The sequence below is a fragment of the Macrotis lagotis genome, chromosome X (genome assembly GCF_037893015.1).
Source record: "Macrotis lagotis isolate mMagLag1 chromosome X, bilby.v1.9.chrom.fasta, whole genome shotgun sequence".
NCBI classification, from domain to species: Eukaryota; Metazoa; Chordata; class Mammalia; order Peramelemorphia; family Peramelidae; genus Macrotis; species Macrotis lagotis.
In genome coordinates this window covers 484757285-484778820 of record NC_133666.1, presented here as the reverse complement: position 1 = coordinate 484778820, position 21536 = coordinate 484757285, and the positions used below count along the sequence as shown (strand labels likewise).

Here is a 21536-nt window from a genome sequence, read left to right as displayed (position 1 = left end):
AATTAAGTGTCTACTATAGTAGTAGAGTTATGTCAGTGAATTCAAATTAGAAGAAATATTGAATGGAGAAATATGTCCTATAATCAGTTCCCTCTACCAGGGCCATGTATCTTCTATTTAAAGTTGCTGAAGACAATGTACTCCCCTTACCCCCATCCTATTTTTCAATTTAAGATGAGGTCAATGAGCTTTTAATAAACTACCTTGCCCCTCCCAGGCAAGGACAAACCAGTATCAACAAAAGAATGGATCCCCCTAACCTGAAAGGATTAGGTCTTTTAGGTACTGCCCCTCATCAACATATCCCTCTTTATTTCATCTCTTGCTCTCTGAGCTAGCTACCCTCCCACTTATATTCTTCTCTCTATTTCACTAAGTGCCCCCTTTAAAATTCACCCTTTACTTAATTGAGTTGCTTGTCTTCTGGTCAAGTGAACTAGCTCTCAAGGAGCATGATCACCCAAGTACCTTCTCTCAGTCTTCTATATTTCCTTATTTTTCATCTTCTCATAGTAAATTATGCCATTGATGTACTTGTTGTTGCTTATCTTCCTTAGGGGCTCAACAGCTTCCAACTGCCTTTACTTGTTCTTCCCCTTCTGCCAGCCACAACAATATTTAAATAAACCTTTTTGTCCCTAAAATTTCTTTTGAGTCAGAGTCAATCTTTTACATGTATTCTTTCATGTTCCACCCCAAACCTTTAAGCAGCTACATTTTCACTGGCATCAAATCAAACAGGAGGTATATTAAATAGATGTTTTATCACCAAAATAGCCCCTGAATTGAAGACTTAGTCAATGATTCAATGCAGTTATTCTCTTTTCCTTCTTATTAGCAATTATGCTAATCCCTGAAACATCTTTATTTCCTTAAAGTTTATGTGGCTTTATTTTTTGACTAGTATATTATTATAAATGTGGAATACCATTACATTGTCAGCTTTTGTTTATATTTTCAATAATTTAGGAGAGATGGAGAAGAAAGAGCAAGATAGAGACAGAGAAAGGGACAGAGACAGAGAGACACAGAAAGAGACACAGAGACAGAAACAGAGAAAGGGAAATGACCACTTTAAGAGAGAAATAGATTTTAAACTGTAGCATATTTGTCTAGGGCAGATTCCTGACTGGATACTCAGAGCTATAAAAAGCAACATATTGATTCTTTGAATTATTTTTTATAATTTCTCAGAGCACAAAGGAGAAGTTAATCTAGGACCTTTGACTCTTGTCAATAAGTATTAGGGGCTGGGGGCAGAGGACAGTGGGTTAGAGAGCTATTTTTATTTGGTGGCCATGCTACTTAAGTTCTCATTATTTCTTATCACCTAGTTTGAAAGAAGAAATACTTCCAGATACTAAGAACTCTGGGAGTGGCTAACTATAAAAGAATGACTCAGGAAAACCCAAGGGAGATTCTGGGGAGGAGCAAACCAATCCATACTAGGATCCCTCTGAAAAAAACAGACACACTTTTTATAAGTTTGCCCAGTGAAAATCATAGTGTTAATACTGAGAATAGAATACAAACAAACACAGTCTTTCTCCTCAAGGAGGATACCTTCTAATGGGGAAAATAACATATATATGGAGGGATATTTGGGTACAGAAGTTATGAAGATTATAGAGTATGATTATCAAAGAATAGATTGATATGTCCATTATAGAAACAATATAGCATTGAATTTGATTATGGATTGTAGTTTCTGAAAAATCTCTTTACACCACACCACCACATCTATGACTGAATGATATATCTTGAACAAAGGCAGAGTTGGTATTTCTGTCAATGTAGAGGATGACACAAAAAAGTCAGTGAATTAATTGATATATTTGTATGAAAGAACTGAAATCCAAAATTGTGACTGCACAATTTTCTTGCTTAAAAAAACCTTCCCTTTCTCCCATTTTCTCTGCGATAAAATATAAATCCCTTTGTCAGACAGGCTTGATATAGCCTCACCATTCTGATCTTAATTCATATTGCTCTGTTTCACACATGACACTAATTCTACTGCATTACTAGTCTTTCCATACAATTGACATTCTATCACTCATCTCTCTATTCCTCTGAGATTTTCAGATTTTATCTTATCTTTCTCCAAAGCTCAGCTCAAATGCTTCTTCTTCCAAAAAGTTCACCATTTTAAAATTATAGAGAGGAGGAAAGAATCAATGAAAGGCTTATCAAATTTCTTGATGATATAAACCTAAGAGAAAGGGAAAATCTTTTTTTTATTTAAAAAACTTATTTATTTATTTACACATTATTTAAATAGAATTATTGTAAGAGTAAACACAATTCCCCCCTCCTCCCACAAGAATAGAAAAACCTCACAAAAAATAAAGTGAGAGAAAAGAAAAAAATCATATATCAGTCTGTGTTCAGATACCATCAGCTCTTCTGTGGAATAGATCACATTCTTTATCTTAAGTTCATCATAGAAGTTGCTTCCATATTTTTTTTCCTACAGTTGCCATCACTAGTTGTATTTCAAGAGGGAAAATATTCTGTAGGATACCATTCCCCTTCCCCACCAAAAATTATATCAGCTGGATAGAACATGATCCATTACCTGCAGTTGACTTAGAAAAAATTAAATAAGTATATCAAAAAAGAAGGTAATATTAAGAATACTTTTATTTATAATCCATTTGATTCAAATAATAGAAAATGAAATATTACTATAGTTTAAATTAATCCTTTTCACATGACATCTTGAATATTATATTTGATCTGTGTACATATTTTTTCAAAGGATTTTGATTAAAAAGAACATATAAAAAGAAAAAAAAATGAAAAAGGACCTTGTAATCATGCTGAAGGAAGAAGGTATTTTTATAAAAGAAGAGAAATCCCATTTTACAGATGGAGAAATTGAAGGAAAAAGCAATTTTAATTTATGATCCTAGGAAGAATGGATCACATATATTTAATGTCTTTTAAATTTTTTTCCAAATGTATCAAATTTTTCATAAATGAATTTATCAAAAAAAAGGCCAATAATACAATGAAACCATTGATATATGAAAAGGATGAGAAACACCTTAGTGGAGATGTCCAACTGTAATGAAATTATACATCATTTGAATGTAGAGGAATTGAAGATAATTAAGTGACAATGTAATGTAATGAACTTGAACTATTAATGAGTAAGACCATGACTGCATAAGTTAACTTTCCAAGAAGCAAAATTATTTCAAAATATTTTCATCCTAAGGAATAAAATTAATGACAGGAGTTGCAAGCAGATTTGGGAAGACATATTGTCATTCTACATTTCAATGTCTGATGTAATTAAGAGTTAACATCTGTGCATTGCTACTGAACTTAACAATTTAATTTCTCTAATCAATGAAATAAGATTTACAAATTTTTTGTCATTGTCACAAAATAGTCAATTAAGTCATAGATTTAGAACTGGAATGGACCTTAAGGGCTATCAAGTCTAAGCCCTTTATTTAACAGATAAGGGAACTGATACCCTGAGAACCTAAGTGACTAACCTCAGATCATAAGGTAGGAAATGGAAAAAGCCAGGATAAGAATCCAGAGCTTTCTATTAAAAACAGAGTATTATTTACATTGTAACACTTTCTGTTTAACACTCATAGCTTGACATTAAGTTTGAGATAAAGACTAACATTTCCACACAAAATAAAAGCAGGACTGACATGACATAACCATTCTTTCACTTAGATGTATTTAATGAACAGAACAGTACTGTTCTTTTGTCATCTTTCTGCTCTTGAAGCTTGGTTTATTTTCATTCCTAAACATTCAGATTGCAATCTCATCCTTCCACCCTCTTTCCTTCAATAGACTTTATTTAGATTTTCCTTCCCATATTGACAACATTGGTTTTTATTTTATTAAAATTTCTTTAAACTGTTTCTTTCCATCTACTAGGAAAATTAAGGGAAATTTATTAGGTGAATTTATGCAAATTCTTCTAGTTCAGTTTTCATTGAGGATAAATTTGTTTTGAATATCTGTTATGACAATTATATACAGCTACATTTTCAACCCTAATGCATTTTTAATAACTTCCTTCAGCAGCTAGTGATTTGAAATTCAAATTTCTTTCTACCAAGAAGTAAAAATTACAGTTTTTATAGCTATTTCATATTAAAAAATTGATTTATGCCACAAGATCTCTCCAGCAGTAAACATATCAAATGTTTAAACGAGCCCATTAATACCCATAAGGTTTGTAATATTTATGTTCCCTATATAGTATGACAGAATGTTAGAGCTGATAAAGAAACATTTGCTTTCTTAGCTCATTCCAAATAGCACCCTAATACAGATTGAAAATATTTTATTTAGCTTATTAATGGCCTTGATTTATTGCCTTATACCCTATATCATTAGGCCCAATGGCATAGCAACAATAATTGAAAAGAAATTAAAGTTTAAAAACAAATGGTAAATGTCTAAGAAAAGGAAAATGGAACACAAATTTTTCTTATAGAAATAATTTTGAAAATGAGGAGAAACATTCTTGGCTAAATTGCCTGTGTTTTTTTGGCAAAAATAGAGTTAATACACATCTATCTATTCTTTGCATTTTGGGACCTCTTGCCTAGGAAAGAGTTATATCAACAAATGAGCAAGCATAAATTCATCTAATGACTTACATTTAGCTGGTTCACATTCATCTTCCCAGATATCTAGGATCATCTAGTCATTGTACATCAATCTAAACTATAGTCCCTACATTTTATCTACAAGATTAGCAATTGAATCAAGGCAACCAATGCTCCTGGAATGAGTGACTGGTTTATTTTAATACTCCACTTAACATTCTTTTTTTTTTTTAGGGTTTTTTTTTTTTTTGCAAGGCAAATGGGGTTAAAGTGGCTTGCCCAAGGCCACACAGCTAGGTAATTATTAAGTGTCTGAGACCTGATTTGAACCCATGTACTCCTGACTCCAGGGCCCATGCTTTATCCATTACACCACCTAGCGGCCCCACCACTTAACATTCTATGGATTCTCAGGACAAAAATTCTCTTCCCTGATCACCATTACCCTTTATACTTATTTTTGCTTATTAGAATATAAGCTTCTTGGAAGTAGGTATTATTTCACTTTTATCTTTATATGTAACCTAAAGACATCACATGGTCTAGTGTATAATTTTTCCCTTAATTTATTAATTAATTCATTTAAAAAATTTACTAAGTAGTAGTAGAAATAACAATAGCTAACATTTATATAGCACCTTTTTCACCTTCTTTGTGTCACAGACTATGTTACTTTTGCCCTTCCTTCCTTCCTTGTCTCCTTCCTTTTTTTTTTGTTGCTTTAGATATCAGAAACTTCAAAACTAAATTCCATGTTCAGGTACTATAAATAACTCATATTAGGTACCTCACAACATTTATTTCTCTTCTATTCTAAACTAAGTTATGTGTTCTTTTTTCTTTTTAATAAACCTTTTAATTTTGTTTTTAGTTTTATAAGCTGCTTTAAACCTTTGTTAAAGTAGTAGGATCAAAAAAACTTTAAGATGTCATTAAATTCCAACGAAAACAAAAATTGATTACTTTAATCTAAAACAAGAAAATGAAGTACTCATTCAGGTCTGTCAATATAACTCTTTCATATATATATGTACACTTCTTTGAACATTTCATCAACTCCAATAATTTCATTTCTTTGAAGACAACTCCAAAATCTCCATGTTCAATCTTTTTCTTGAATTTCAGTCTCTCATAGCTAATCCTCTGTTAGATATCTCTATCTGTATGTTCTAAAGAGAGTTTAAGCTCATTATGTTCAAAACAAAGACTGTTACTTTCTTCCACTTTCAAATATACAATTTTCTTCCATGTTTTAGTATTTCTGTCAAAGATAATTTTATTATTAATATTTATATTTCTCTCAAGAATTCAATCATTTTTCTTATCACACATGGTTGAAACTGGGATGATTCTTGACTTTACTCCGTTTCACTTCTCATTTCTCATCAGTTGCCAAAATAATGGCAGCAATTTACTTCCACAAAAGCCTCTTCTTTATACTCACACAACTATCACTCTAGTTCATATCTTATTTCATCACTTTTCATCTGAATTATTCCAGTAATCTCTCTATGTCCAACTTTTCCTTTTAAAATTCATTTTCCACATAGCATTCAAACTGGCATTCTTAAATCAGATATTTGAAGAAGTTGGTTCAATTATTGAGTATCAATCAATTACTATTGCCTTTAGGATGAAATACAAATGTCTCTGATATTTAATGACCTTTATAATCTAGCTCCAATTCATCTTTCTTTTTTTTAATCCATTACCTACTTTATATTTCATTCAAACTTGGCCTACACATTCAATCATCTCCCTCCATAACTTTACACATGTGCCCCCCTCATTACTTTTACTTTTTTGTTCCCTTGATTTTTTTTTTTGTTTTTGTTTTTTGCTTTTTAGGGTTTTTTGCAAGGCAAACGGGGTTAAGTGGCTTGCCAAAGGCTACACAGCTAGCTAATTATTAAGTGTCTGAGGCTAGATTTGAACTCAGCTACTCCTGACTCCAGGGTTGGTGCTCTATCCATTGTGCCACCTAGCCACTCCTCAGTGGTTCCTTATTACCACTTTGTGATTGGCTTATTTTCTTTTTCAGACATATATTCCTTATAAGACTTTTTCTTGTCAACATTTGTTTCATGCCCATCAAAGACTTTTGGCATTGTTCCTTTCTGAGGAGAAATATCAGTTTAGGGGGCTCAGTTTATACTACCTTCAGAAAAACTTAGATCAAGATCAAATTATAAAGCTTACAAGTCAATTTCTTTTTTTTAGGTGGGTTTTTTTTCAAGGCAAATGGGGTTAAGTGACTTGCACAATGCCACACAGCTAGGTAATTAGTAAGTGTCTGAGGCTGGATTTGAACTCAGGTACTCCTGACTCCAGGGCCAGTGCTTTATCCACTATGCCACCTAGCTGCCACTTAAGTCAATTTCTTTTAAAGTGATATTATATCTTTAATAATAATTGTAAAACACTAACAAATAATTAAATACCCAAAATAAAAAAAAATAGAAAGAGGAATAGACAATTTTAAGTCCTATCAAACTTGGAATTTGGGGCGTGAACTCTCAAAAAATGTCAACTATTCAGAATGTACCAATAGCCAAGAAGGAGAATCACAGACTTACAAAATCAGAGTTGGAAGATGAGTCTTGTGTGAGCAGCTAGTAGAACATTATGTAAATCATGGGAAGAACTTAATGAATGTTTGTTTATTGAATGATTAAAGATGTGATAAGTACTAGGGATAAAAAGAAAAAAGTTCCTGCCACAAGGAAACTTGCAATCTATTGAAACCCTATGAAATGTACACAGTTAAGAAAATATAGTATATAAAAAAGTCATTTTAAGAAGGAGATCACTAATAACTAGTGGGGAAATACTAAAATGTTTCATATAGGTGTTATCAAGTGAGCTGACTTAAAGAAGATAGAAATTCCATGGGGTAGAGGGAGAAGGCATAAATCTTTTCCAATATGGAAAGACATTTCACCTGAAAAAGAGTGTATAAAGTGGCTTAGCTTCACTTTAGATAATCCAAGTTTGAGATAACATAGAATGACAGGAATATAGATGAAGAAATTGAATTGACCTGAGAGATTACAGTTGAGGAAGATGAGATCCAGAGAATTTAAGTAACTTGACTCTACTAAAGTATCTGAGTCATGGTTCAAATTCATGTCTTCCTTACTCAATGCCCAGTCCTCTGGTTTCTGTACCACTGTATTGCCTCATTACTTTGTCCAATAGAAAAAATTTATATTTCACACTAAATTCATATCAAGTCTAGTGTGACATACTTCAAAGATTGAAGCCCTTTATACTGAATTTATGATAGATTCAATAATAAATTATCTTCTGTAAGAAAGTATTATAAAATTACCAAATATTAGAAACATTAGAGATATAAGGGACCTTAGAGACTATGGAGTCACTCTCATTTTATAACTGAGAAAATTGAAATCTAGAGAACTTAAATGACTAGCTCAATATAGTTAATGACAAATGTCCTTGTTTTTTTTTAAATACAAACAATAAAACAAATGGGAAGAATTTCCCTGCCTTTGTGTTTAATATCCAGAAGAGGGAAGTCTTAGTGATGAAAATACCAGAGTGCATGATTTATAAGGATCATTTGAAGTAGTTGTCTTCCTTACAGAAGAAAGAAACTTGTTGGAATCTGAAGGCTTTGCATTACTAACTGGCATTATTCTTGTCTTCAAGAAGCACATCAAATTGGAGACTCTTTTTCCAGTAACATAAATTTAATATTTTTCTAGATACTTTTTGAAATTAATTTTTAAAACATTAAAGTCTTTTTTGCCTTGGTAACTTTATTTTTGTTTTGAACCAAGGGGATGTAAATTTAAAGTACTATTTACTAATTTATCATGAGATTTATCTGACTTTGAAGTTATTTAGTGTCTATTTTAGAAGGAGATTTATAGAACATAATTTTAAGGTAAGCAAATGAGAGACAAAAGATATTGGAGAAGGAAGAAAGTACAGGTATGCAAAGGATTATGGATGGAAGAATACAGCACCAACCATACCTATTAGAGCATGTAAATCTGTAGTATTTAATATAATAAATAAATATGCAGTCAGATGAACTTTTTCTTGGTCTTGGCTTGGCATCTTGTGATAAGTCAATGCATTTCAATGCGACTAGTTTTCCTCATCTTTAAAGTAAGAGTAATAATGCATTCCTTATCTTATTGAATTGTTCTGAAGATGGTTTAATAAGGTTGTATAAGTAGAACTTTCTTCAAATATTAACATTTGCACAAACACAAACTAGCAAAGTTGAGAAAACTTCAGATAAGAGGAACAAAAAAAGCATGAAAATTTTAAGTTCTTGGTTGGATGATATTGATGCTACTATTCTGAATCAGGGCAGACAGAAATAATAAAAATTAAAACTTAAAAATTTGAACATATCTATATCTATATATTAATTTATTTATGTTTCTATGTATATATATATATATATATATATATATATATATATATATATATATATATATATATATATATATCTAGCTATCTAGGTATCTGTTACAGCCCATATGTAGTTATTCTTATAGCTTAGACATGATTTCATTGACGTGGGGGTTTATTAGTGGAAAACTTTCCTTCATTCATGCTAATGTCATGAGTTCTGAAAATTACAACCTTTGAAAGTTACCTGGGTCACTAAGATGTTAAGTGATTAGATGGAGTCATATAACCTTTATGTGTAAGGAGTGAGACTTTGGAGTTGGGTTTATCTTTATACATTAAAACATGCTATTTTTCCAATGTAAAAGGATCCAAAAACCCAAATTTACTATTTTCCTGAAAATTATCCCTACATTTGTTCTGCACAAGGACAAATGCTCTACTGTTTAACAAGAAAGAGCTGGTTTAACATTAGTGTTTTCTTTCATAATTAATCACAGCAGCCATAAAAAGTTAAAATTCTTTAAGGTTTCCTAAATCACTTGCAAACTGAATTAGTCCACTCTGGGTTATTTGGACTAAGGTGAAATAATAAATCATTAATCATCATAACCCTGACATGATTAAAGTAGTACTTTAGGACTGTGTGTAATGATTCCAATTATTAAGCTGGGGGGATGGGAGTGAGAAGCCTCACTTGGAAGTCAATAAAATCTAAACAATTGCTTTCTAATATGAAACTATGCCATTAAAATTTCCTTCACTGATTCACATTATCTCCACTACCTTTTGACTGCATGCTGGGAGGAAACAGAAAAATAAAACAAAACAAAATCCATGAGCATTTTTACTGGAAGCATTGTATATTAAGAACTTACTTGTATGTCTTTGGTAATTGTCCATTAGACTCAAAGTATTGGCTCTATCCAATCAGACTTGTTGGTTATTTTTACAGAGTAATTTAGGGGCATGGTTTGCCCATTGACAGATAAGTTAAGAATATTGGTAGTGATTTCTAGTTAAGCAGACTCTAGATGACCAAGGAAAATACATTTCCTTTAACCTTGAGTGTTCTTACTAGGGTTAAGCAGTACAGGTGTACAATACTTATAGTTAGTTTAAACTTAAGAGAAAAAATAATGAAAGAGGAAAAAGAAGAAACAAACAGTTGGGAATACAAGAAAGAAGAAATAGGAGAAGGACAGGGGAAGCTAAAATACATATAGGGAAAGGGGAACTCTATAAAAACTGTCTAAAACACCACTCAGCAGGGAACTTTCTCTAAGTATCTGTCATTTTGATGTTATTAGTCAGTGCAGTTGTGAATGACACTTTGTGAACCATTTGGGATTTCTTTGGGAAAGATACTGGAGTGGTTTGCTATTTCCTTCTCCACTTCCCTCCACATTTTACAGCTGAGGAAACTGAGGTAAACAGGGTTAAATGATTCATCCAGGGTCACACAGCAATTTTCTGAAGTGACAATTAAACTTGGAACCTTCTAACTTCAAGCTCTTGCATTCTTACTTAACTACTCAATATTTACCCTAGCTACAGGCTTTTAAATGGTGGGTAAGAAAAGACACTGAACTCTAAAATCCTTCATATATTCCATGAAGTTTTGAAGTCAAAAACTATTATACTATTGTTTTCAATAATATGGCCCTCCTGCCACAGGATGACAAAATCAAAAGGGGAGTAGTACTTAGACTAGATAGCTATGGAACAGATTACTCTAGTGACTAGAGAAAATTTTATGTCATTAAAGACAGTCTATGATGTGAATTTAGTAAATATTCATAAAAGTTGATGCAGGAAAAATGATGGGAATAAGAAATGGAGTCTTCATATCAAGAATGTTTCTCAAAATGAATAACTCAAATACTGCTTACAGTTAAAGTTAAAGTAACAAATTCACAATTAACCTGAACAGAACAAATGTGCCTATTCAGCACTTTTACAAATGATCTGGTTGACTGATGAGTCATCTCTTTTTGCAAAGTAGCAATAAGAATAAGTCTTTCATTTTCCAAAGATACTACTTGCATTTAGACCAATTGATTAAAGTACAGAGGGGGAAATAACTTTTATACTTTATCAGAAGGGGTCATTTAATTTTGGTGATGACATTTTTGCCTTTGCAGAGTTCAATCAAAAGAAATTTCTTCACCAGTTGCTTTCATGGATTCTGATATTCCTCATGGCTTCAGAAAACTAAGGACTTACCTTATGAAAGTTTCTGAAATAAGCTGCTTTTTCATCTGGAAATTTTTCGAGTCTTCTGGGTCCTTTGCTAGATGCTTTCTTGAAAACCAACCAGCAACGTCTGAAAATCTGCAAACAAATTAAGGAATCCTATTATCCTTTTTTGCTTAAACAAGTTTATTGAAATTAGAAACATGATTTGTATGGTTCAATTAATTCATTGTGAAGAAATTATAATAAAAGAAAACTATCTTTTTTAAAGAATGCATTTCTCTCTGACTGTAAATTTTTGTCATTCTTTAACATGTTTTTCATTAAAAACAACAGAAACTTAAAAAAAAGATTATTTAATTCATAAATTACCTTTTGTCACTTCATAACAGAGCATAAGCTATTTTTTCAATATATTTACTTCTCTCAACTTATGGCAAAGTAACTACATTTTTTATCAACACAATATAATATATATTCATTATCAACCATTTTAGTGTTAGACGATTCTCAGTGAAATTCTCCATGTTCACTGGGAATAAATAAAATTCATAGGTGAAATTAAGAACTTTTTTTTAAAAAACCTTTGAATTCAACCTTTTCTTTTGATTATTTCCTTCCTTTTGACATAGACTTTTGAATAGAGATGTCTAAAGCTACTCAAATAAATAGGAATCTAGAAGAAAAAAAGCAATACTTAAGCATAATTTGGTCATTTGGATAAGACAAGGATTTGCAAGGAATACAGTTTCACTTTCTGACATCTTGAATTGTTAGAAATGTTTTCCTTATGTTGAACTAAAATTGTCTCTCTGCAACTCTCATCACCTTTTTCCTAATTATCTCTGAGATCAACCAGAATAAGACTAACCCCCTTCCATATAACAGCCTTGCAAATGCATCCTTTTGTAACTATGGAAACTCTGGTGCGAACAATTTCTTTAGCTACTCAAATCCCAACCCTTCTTTAATTTATAATCATACATATTTGGTAACCCAAATCAGAGAAATTAAGCAACTTTCCTAGAAGAAATTCAGAAAAGCATTCTCATTTTCTTCAACTTGTTTGTTCATTTCATAGTTTTAGGTACTTCTGCAGTATTAATCACTGTCCTCTAAATATGTTGAAGCTGTCAAAAAATATGGTACCCAGAACTGAAAATCGTATGTCAGCCATGGTCTAAAGCAAAATAGAGTTTATCAGGACCTTGACCTTCTTTATTTTGCCCTAAAGAAGACATTGAAATTATCAAAGTAATAGGAACTAAAAACATCTTTGCAGTAAAGAGGCCTCACTATATTGGACTAGTGAAAAAAAACTTTAGAAGGGCAAAGAAACAAGATAATTGAATAAGAACAGTCAATCAATAACATTTGTTAAGTGGCTACCATGTTCAGGCACTGTGCTAAGCACTGAGAATATAAAGAAAGGTAAAAGTCCCTGCTCTCAAAGAACAGGATCAAAATAAGAGTCTAGACATCATCTTTCAAAAAATTAGCAAAGAAAACTGCCTGATATTCTAGAACCAGAGGTAAAAGAGAAATAGAAAGAATCCATTGATTGCTTAATGGAAGTTATTCCAAAATGAAAACTCCCAGGATTATTATAGCCAAATTTCAAAGCTTCCAGGTGTTAGATTCAGATCAGCGTTTCACTCTTGCTGAGTTGGGTCTGGTTGAGTATTGCTTCCTGAGAAAAGGAATCCTAACCTCTATAGAAATTTCAAAAAGCTTTGTTTCCAGGGAGAACCCAAGCAATCCATATTCTCCATGGAAACTCTAAACAACTTTCAATTGCTATAGAAATTACACCACCCTGCTTTCTATATCCCATATCCTCTAAAAGGCTTGCTCTCCCCACTACCCATTGTTGGAATCTGTTCTAACTCAGCCCACTGTTCCTTCCTTCAATGAGCAGCCTCCATTGCAATCCTCCTTAAACTGAGAACTCACCTATTGACCTTGAATAAGTCACTTAACCCTATTGCCTTGTAAAAAAAATAGAAATGATGAGGAGCATCCTCTCTCTGTATTTATGGAGTGTATTTGCTGATGATCTAGGTAAAACCTGAAAAGACTTCATGAAAGGCAGCTAGATGGCACAATGGATGGAGCAGTGACCCTGAAGTCAAGAGGACCTGAGTTCAAATTTGACCTCAGAACCTTAATAATTACCTGGCTTTGTTAAACTGTCATTCCATGCTTCTCTAGAGTATGACCATTTATGATTTCTTATAGAACAATTGTATTCCACAGTATTCATGTACCATAACTTGTTTTGCCATTCCCCAAAGATGGGCATTACTTCAATTTCTAATTCTTTGCCATTACAAATAGCTTCTAAGAATATTTTGGAACATCTAGGGTTTTCCCCATTTTTATAATTTCTTCTGGATATAGACATAGAATTGGAATTGCTGGGTCAAAGGGTATGAACAGTTTTATTGCTATTTGAGCATAGTTCCACATTGCTCTCCAGAAAGGTTGGATCTTTTCACAACTCCACTAGCAATATATCAACATTCCAATCCTCCCTCAATCTCTCTAAAATTGATCATTTGCCTTTTTTCTTACTTTAGTCAATCTGATAGGTGTGCTGTAATATCACAAAGTTCTATTAATTTGCATTTCTCTAACCAATAATGATTTGGAGTACTTTTATATGATTATATATAGCTTTAATTTCTTCATTTGAAACTGTTTATCCATGTCCTTTGACCATTTATCAATTGGAGAATGACTTGTAACCTTATAAATTTGATTCACTTCTCTACTTATTTTAGGAATGAGACATTTATCAGAATTCCTAGTTGTGAAGATTGTTTCCCAGTTTTCTGCTTTCCTTCTAATTTTGGCAGCATTGATTTTATAAGTGTAAAAACTTTTAAATTTAATATATTCAAAATCTTTCATTTTGTAGTTTATAATGAACTACAATTCTTGTTTGATCATAAATTTAGCCCCTGTCCATACATCTGATAGATAATTTCTTGGTCTATAAATTTATCTAAGATGTTGCTCTTTATGTCTAAATCCTGTACCTCTTTTGATCTTATTTTGATTTAGGGTGTGAGATGTGGGTCTATGCCTAGTTCTTGTCATACTATTTTTTCCAGTTTTCCCAACAATTTTTGTCAAATAATGAGTTTTTATTCAAATAGCTGATGCCTTTGGGTTTGTTAAATAGTAAATTGCTATAGTTATTTACTGTGATTTCTTTTGAACCTATCCTAATCCACTGATCCATTATTCTATTTCTTAACCAGTACCAGACAATTTTGATGACTGCCCACTTTATAGTAAATTTTTAGATCTGGTAGAGCTAGGTCAAGTTTCCTTTACATTTTTTTTTCATCAGTTCCCTTACATTTCTTGACCTTTTGGTGCTCCAGATGAATTTTGTTATTATTTTTTCTAGCTTGGTAAAGTAGTTAGTTGGTAGTTTGATTGCTATGACACTGAATAAATAATTTAATTTGGGTAGAATTGTCATTTTTATTATTTTAGGTTGACCTAACCAATTAGCATTTGATATTTTTCCAGTTATTTTGATATGACTTTATTTGGGTCGGACTTGTTTTATAATTATGTTCACATCATTTCTGGGTTTGTCTTGGGAGATAGATTCCCAAGTATTAAGCATTTAAAGCAGAGAGATACAATGTAAGCATTTAAAGACAGACCCTTTGAGTGAATTCCATAGGTTTTGGTATGTTGTTTCATTATTGTCATTATCTAGGATAAAATGATTATTTTTTTCTGAAATTTGTATTTTGATACACTCATTCTTTAAAATGATGTTATTCAGTTTCCAATTGGTTCTGGGTCTATATCTCCCTGGCCCAATATTGCATATTACTTTTATTGCACTGTGATTTGGGAAATATGTATGCACTATTTCTGCCTTTCTGCAGTTGATAATTAGGATTTTATGTCCTGGTGTATGGTCAATTTTTTGTATAAGTGCCATGTACTGCAGAGAACAAGGTATATTCCTTTCTATCCCCATTCAGTTTCCTCCATAAGTCTACCATATCTAGTTTTTCTAACAATAAGTCTACCATATCTAGTTTTTCTAACAATCTATTTACCTCCTTAACTTTTTTATTTTATGATTTGATTTATCTAAATCTGAGAGTGGGAGGTTGAGGTCTCCCACTAGTAGAGTTTTGCTTTCAATTTGTTCCTGTAGTTCTTTCAGCTTCTCCTCTAAGAATTTGGATGCTATCCCACTGGGTGCATATATATTCAGTTTTGAAATCATTTTATTGTCTATGGTACCTTTTAGGAGGATATAGTTTCCTTCTTTATCTCTTTTAACACTATCTATTTTTGCAGCTGTTTTGTCTGAGATAAGGATTGCTATTCCCTGCTTTTTGCACTTCAGCTGAAGCAAGATATATTTTGCTCCAACCTTTTACCTTTGCTCTATGTGTATAGCTCTGCTTCAAATGAGTTTCTTGTAAGCAGCATATTGTAGGATTCTGGTTTTTAATCCACTCTGCTATTAACTTATGTTTTAAGGGAGAGTTCATCTCATTCACATTCAAAGTTATAATTACTAATTCTTTATTGCCCTCCATGTTATATTCCCTCTGTTTGTATTTGCCCCACCTTTTCCCCCCTTTTTTCCATATTGCCCAGTATTTTATATCTGAATGCCACTCCCTTCAGTGTGTTTGCCCTCCTACATCCACCCCTCCCCTTTATTTCCTCTTTCCCTTTTTCCTTTTACCCTTCCCTTCCTTCTGTTAGTTCCCATTTTTTCTCTCCCCCTCCGTTTCTCCATCCCCCCTCCCTTCCCCCCTTTTAATACTTGAGAGTTTAAATGTTTTTTAAGTTGACTGAGTATGTCTGTAAATTGACTTTAAGCCAAGTCTGATAAGAAGATTCAGGTGTTTCTCATCTCATCCCTTCTTTCCCTCTATTACCATAGGTATTTTGTACCTCTTAGTAATACCTAATTTTAATAGACTTGAAAATATTATGTTATACACAAAGCAAATCCAGTTGTCACTTTACCCTTTTGCTTGCCAGTGTCAAATACAAATCTGATATTCTTTTTTTTTCTTTTTTCTTTTTTCTCCTGGATATCTGGCCAAGTGCCTATATTTTTCTTCTCTTTTTTTTCTTTTGGAATGAATTAAAAAACACCTGGTGGTTGTGTAGGGCATAGGCCTCATCACATAATTCCTTCTCCTTGGCATCAGTTCTCCATATCTCTCAGTCTTTCTTTCCTCTACATCCAGAATCTCTTCAAATCCCTACCTTAAGTTAGGATTTCTATCCTTGTCACTGACTTTTAATAACCAAAAAACCAAATGAAATTCTTTAATGAGTATAAAGGTATATGTACATCTCTATTTAGGATTAATTTAAATTTTTTAATTTCAATGTAAATGGACTTACATGTCCATAATGCTCCAGGAATTTATCCTGAACGTTCATGTGTTGCTCATTTAAAAATTCTGCTACTAGTTTAATACCTTTTTTTTCAAGGAATTCTTTTGTGTGTGTGTGTGTGTGTGTGTGTGTGTGTGTGTGTGTACGAGTATTTTGTTACAAAGTTCTTTATTGCCATTTGAAAAGAGTATGGGAGACTATTCTAAGTCATGAAAGAAAAAATGTCAGATTGTTAGTCACTGTATCCTTCTCCCACTCAAGCCATCTCATATTTACTATTTTAATGTTGCATGAGAAAGATAAAATCTCTTCATGAAGGGAAATTTAAATGCTAATCATTTTCTAACTTGGGTCCCTGAGGTGCTGCAGATTCAAAGGAATGATCAAATTATTCTATTCTCTTTAATTTCAGAAATTCACAAGAACAGAAAACAGGAGCAGAAAAAGTATTTAATGTGAAGTCAAAAGATCTGATTCAAATCCTATCTCTGATCCACACTCTCTTTATCACTTCACTCTCCTCATCTTTAAAATGCAATTAAAACCGAGTTGATTTTTATCTAGAAGTGAGAAACATCATATAATATATTTGGAATGTCTATGTCTCTTGATATTTCTAGTTTCCTTCAAGATTCAAAGTCGACATTCTGTCAAGGGCCTTTCCAGGTCTTCTTAGATGCTTGTCTTCCTTTTTGAGGTCACATTGCATTTTCTCTCACATTATAGATAGATTATATAATCTACATGTCATCTCCACTGAAATATAAGTTTCTTGAAGGCAAGGATTGTTTTTGTGTCATCTCTAGGAGTTCTTATGGATAAAAACATTGATTAATGTTTTCACTGGAGGTGAAACAGTCAGATAAGCTGATGTATCCCTGAAAATGGAAAGGGCTGTTGTTTGTTCTTTGAAGTAAATGGGAGCAATGTGTACTTTGCAATGTAAAGGTCTATAAAAGAAATGGTATACAATTAACACTTCCTGGCCTCTCTATTTTTTGAATCCATCTAAATAAGCATTTCCATAATCTCCCTTGCACAGTCTCAAAGAACAGCTGACTCTCTTCTTATTGCACCATCTTCAGTAAATATTAGTTGGCAAAAAGCACATCAGGACATAGCAAAATAAGGGAGATGACAAATGTACGACAGTAAAGTTGCCATAGGAGAGAAAATTCTATCACTGAATTTTGTAACCATAATTATCTTTTGGACTCAACAACACTTTCATGTCTATACAGTCCAAAGTCTAAGGAGAGAAACTTTATGTTTTAAAGGGAAAAGTTCTCAAGAATTCCAAGACAGATCCAGAATTTCTGGTCTCAATTGACAGGATAATGCAATGAAAATGATGATAGTTGATGAGATATGTGACCTGATTTGGGATTCTACTTCAAAACATTTCCATGTGACCTATGACAAGTTCTTTACTATGCCTGTTTATCTTATGGAATCAGTTCATTGGACTAGTTGATTTTTCTTCCTAAAATTTGATTTATGTCCACACCCATAGTTAATCCCTCAAGAAAGTATCAAATGAGGATTTTTGACAACAGGGTTAAAAACTGAGGTAAATCTTAGGTACAGTTTTTCTTTCTTTTTTAAAATTTATTTGCAAAGCATTGAAGTTAAATGATTTGCCCAAGGTAACACAATTAAGCAAGTACTAAGTGTCTGAGGTCACATTTGAACTCAGGTACTCCTGACTCCAGGGTCAGTGTCCTATCCATGTGCTCCATTACAGTTTTTCTTTAAAGGGGCCTGGAATGAATTATGAATCTCTCTCAAACACAATCTAAGTTGGCATATTCTATAACATTTTCATCCAGGAGCACATTCTACAATGTTTTCTTCAGTGTGTGTGTGTATGAAATAAAGGGCTTTTTTCAAGGTTTGACATACATAAAATAAAAATTTTTCATTAAATGAGCTTTTTTGTATGCTATATGTTCATTACTGTTCACTAAGGTAAGATATTTTTATATCTGACACAATAATGTGTGGATACATGTGGATACAAATCATGCATAATAGAATGCCTGAATGTTATTTGAAATTGTATATGCATGTTTCAAAGAAAAGGAAGAATGAACTATCAGGCCTTGTAGATTTCACTTAAAATATTTATAATAATAATAATAATAATAATAATAAGCACTTTTTAAAATTTATTGTTGTTTAAAAGGAAAAAATGTTCCTCTTCTTTAAAAGAACTCATAAGTTACATTTTGTTTAAAATGAAACATTCAAGTTGTAGTCTAATTGGAATTATGACAGTATTCTCTGTGATTAATCAAATATACTATGCTATTTTTGTATCAAGTTCCTCAGATTTTCACTTAATTCCTGAGGTAGTCATTAATGAAATGAACCAAAGACAAGGTTTTTATTATTAAGTGATGATGAATACTAACTATAACCTTAGAACTAGCAGAAACATTTAGGGTTATTTCTTCCAAGAGATTTTCCAGAGTCTAAAATGGGACCCAGAGAGGCCAAATTTCTTGCTCATGGTCTTACAAGATTCAACAACACAACAGATTTAAAACCATATATAATTTACAAATCTCATTTTTCTCTCTGTCAAACTGTCTCTCATATTTATACTACATCTTCAGAGTCTTCACACATTATTATAAACAAATAACTACTTGAAGAGTCAAAACACAAGATATTGATTGGAAAAAAAGGTTAAAGAAATGGTATATGAATTTAATGAAATATTATTGTACCATAAGAAATGATGAAAAATACAGATTCAGAGAAATCTGAGAAGACCTGATGGAACTGATATAGAATACTATGTACAAAACCAAGAGAAAATTTTTTTTTAGTTTTTGCAAGGCAATGGGTTAAGTGACTTGCCCAAGGCCACACAGCTAGGTAATTATTAAGTGTCTGAGGCCAGATTTGAACTCACGTAGTCCTGACTACATGGCCAGTGCTCAATCCATTATGTCATCTAGCCATCCCCCAAAAGAACAGTTTTTATAATGATCACAATATTACAAAATAAAACAACTTCCTAATAAAATGGAACTATGATTAAAAAAAGACAGTAAGCATTAGGGCAAGGAATCAAGTCTTGGTCTCCTTACATCAAATCCAGCACCCTAACCCCACCCCCCAGCAACTAGATAATACATTATTTCAGGTATCTTATTTTTTTTCTTTTGAAATTTATCCCTCAGCAATAAGAATAGGTACTTAATAGATGTTGATTAAACTTGGATGGAATTTTATTGTGCTAAAGTACTGATAAACAATTGAAAATATTTGAAGTATTAATCCTTCTCTAGTGTAGTTTATGGTGGATGAAGCAAGTATACAGTGACAATTCATTATGCCATTCATTTTATGAGAACTTTTATTTTACAGTCTCTTGATCAGTCAATAGGCTTTTTTTTTCATTTTTGCAAGACAATGGGGTTAAGTGACTTGCCCAATGTCAAACAGATGTTAAGTATCAAGTATCTGAGGCCAAATTAAGTATCAAGTATCTTAGTACTGTAGTCAGTAAGGCTGATTCTCTATCCACTGTGTTATCAAACTTCCCCAACAACAAGTTTTTATTAATTGCTTGCTATGTGCTGAGTACTATGGTAGTGCTAAGGATATCAATAAAGGCAAAAGCACAATTTCTACCTTCAAACAGTTCACATTGTTTTTTGTTTTTTTTTTAAGATTTTTACAAGGCAATGGAGTTAAGTGGTTTGCTCAATACCACACAGCTAGGTAATTATTAAGTGTCCCAGGCCTGATTTGAACCCAGGTACTCCTGACTCCAGGGCCGGTGATCTATCCACTGCACCACCTAGCCGCCCAACAGTTCATATTCTAATGAAAAAACATGTGAAAAATTTATATGGTAAGCATGTCCTATGTAGATGGAAGTAGGACATTATGATATTCCCCTAGCAGTTTCTTAGAAAGAAAGAAAAGATAGCGAAAAGGGTTTAAGAGAATTGGAATTAAGCTTTTTTTTCCAGTATTTTGTTTTCTCCCAGTTACATGTAAAAAATAATTTTTAATGTTTTTTTTTAAAACATTTAATTGCAAATTATTTCCCTTCCTCTCTTCCCACTCTGTTTCATTGAGAAGGCAAGCAATTCAATTTAGGTTTTACATGTGTAGTCACGCTAAATATTTCTGTAATTGTCTTGTGAACAAAAGCATATATGCCTCCTAAAAAAACCTCAAGAAAAATTCAATTCAGACATCATCATTTTTTTTCTTTGGGAATGTATAGCATTTTTCATCTAATGTCCTTCAGAGTTGTCTTGGACAACTGAGAATTACTGAGAATAGATCAGTTATTCATAGCTAATCACTTTCCAATACTGCAGTTACATTGTACACAGTACATTTTCTTTTCATCAAGTCATGTATGTCTTTCCAGGGTTTCTGAGAGTATCTTGCTCATAATTTGTTATAGCAGAATAATATTTTATTATAATTGTATGCCACAATTTATTCAGTCATTCCCAAGTTGTTGAGCATTGTCTTAATTTCTGCTTCTTACAAATAGAAAAGAGGTGCTATAAATATTTCTATACATATAGGTCTTTTTTTCATTTTTTGTACTATTAGTCAATAAAATTGGTATGAAGTAATATCTCAGAATTGCTTTCATTTGTATTTTTTAGTTCATAGTGAGAATATTTTAAAAATCTGGTTATAGATAGTTTTGATTACTTCATCTGAAAATTGTTCATATCTTTTGATCATTTATCAATTGGGGAAATGACTGTTATTGTTATTAATTTGACTCTGATCTCTATGTGTGAAAAACGAAGTCTTCTTCAGAGAAACATGCTTCAAATGTTCCCCCCCATCCAACATATTTATCTTCTTGTTTATTCTATTCTCTCTCCTTTCAACTTATCCCTCCTCAAAAGTGTTTAGCTCCAGATTACCCCTTCCTTCCCTACCTACTTTCCTGTAGGGTAAGATAAT

The 21536-nt window shown here is 32.3% G+C and overlaps 1 protein-coding gene across 1 annotated transcript in view; it reads right to left on the bottom strand.

The window, feature by feature from the left end:
• Nucleotides 1-21536, bottom strand: part of DOK6 (docking protein 6) — a 709371-nt gene that overhangs the window by 428132 nt on the left and 259703 nt on the right. The window contains exon 2 of the mRNA XM_074201732.1: nucleotides 11208-11315. Coding sequence (XP_074057833.1) covers nucleotides 11208-11315 — 108 coding nt within the window. The remainder of the gene's footprint in view (nucleotides 1-11207; nucleotides 11316-21536) is intronic.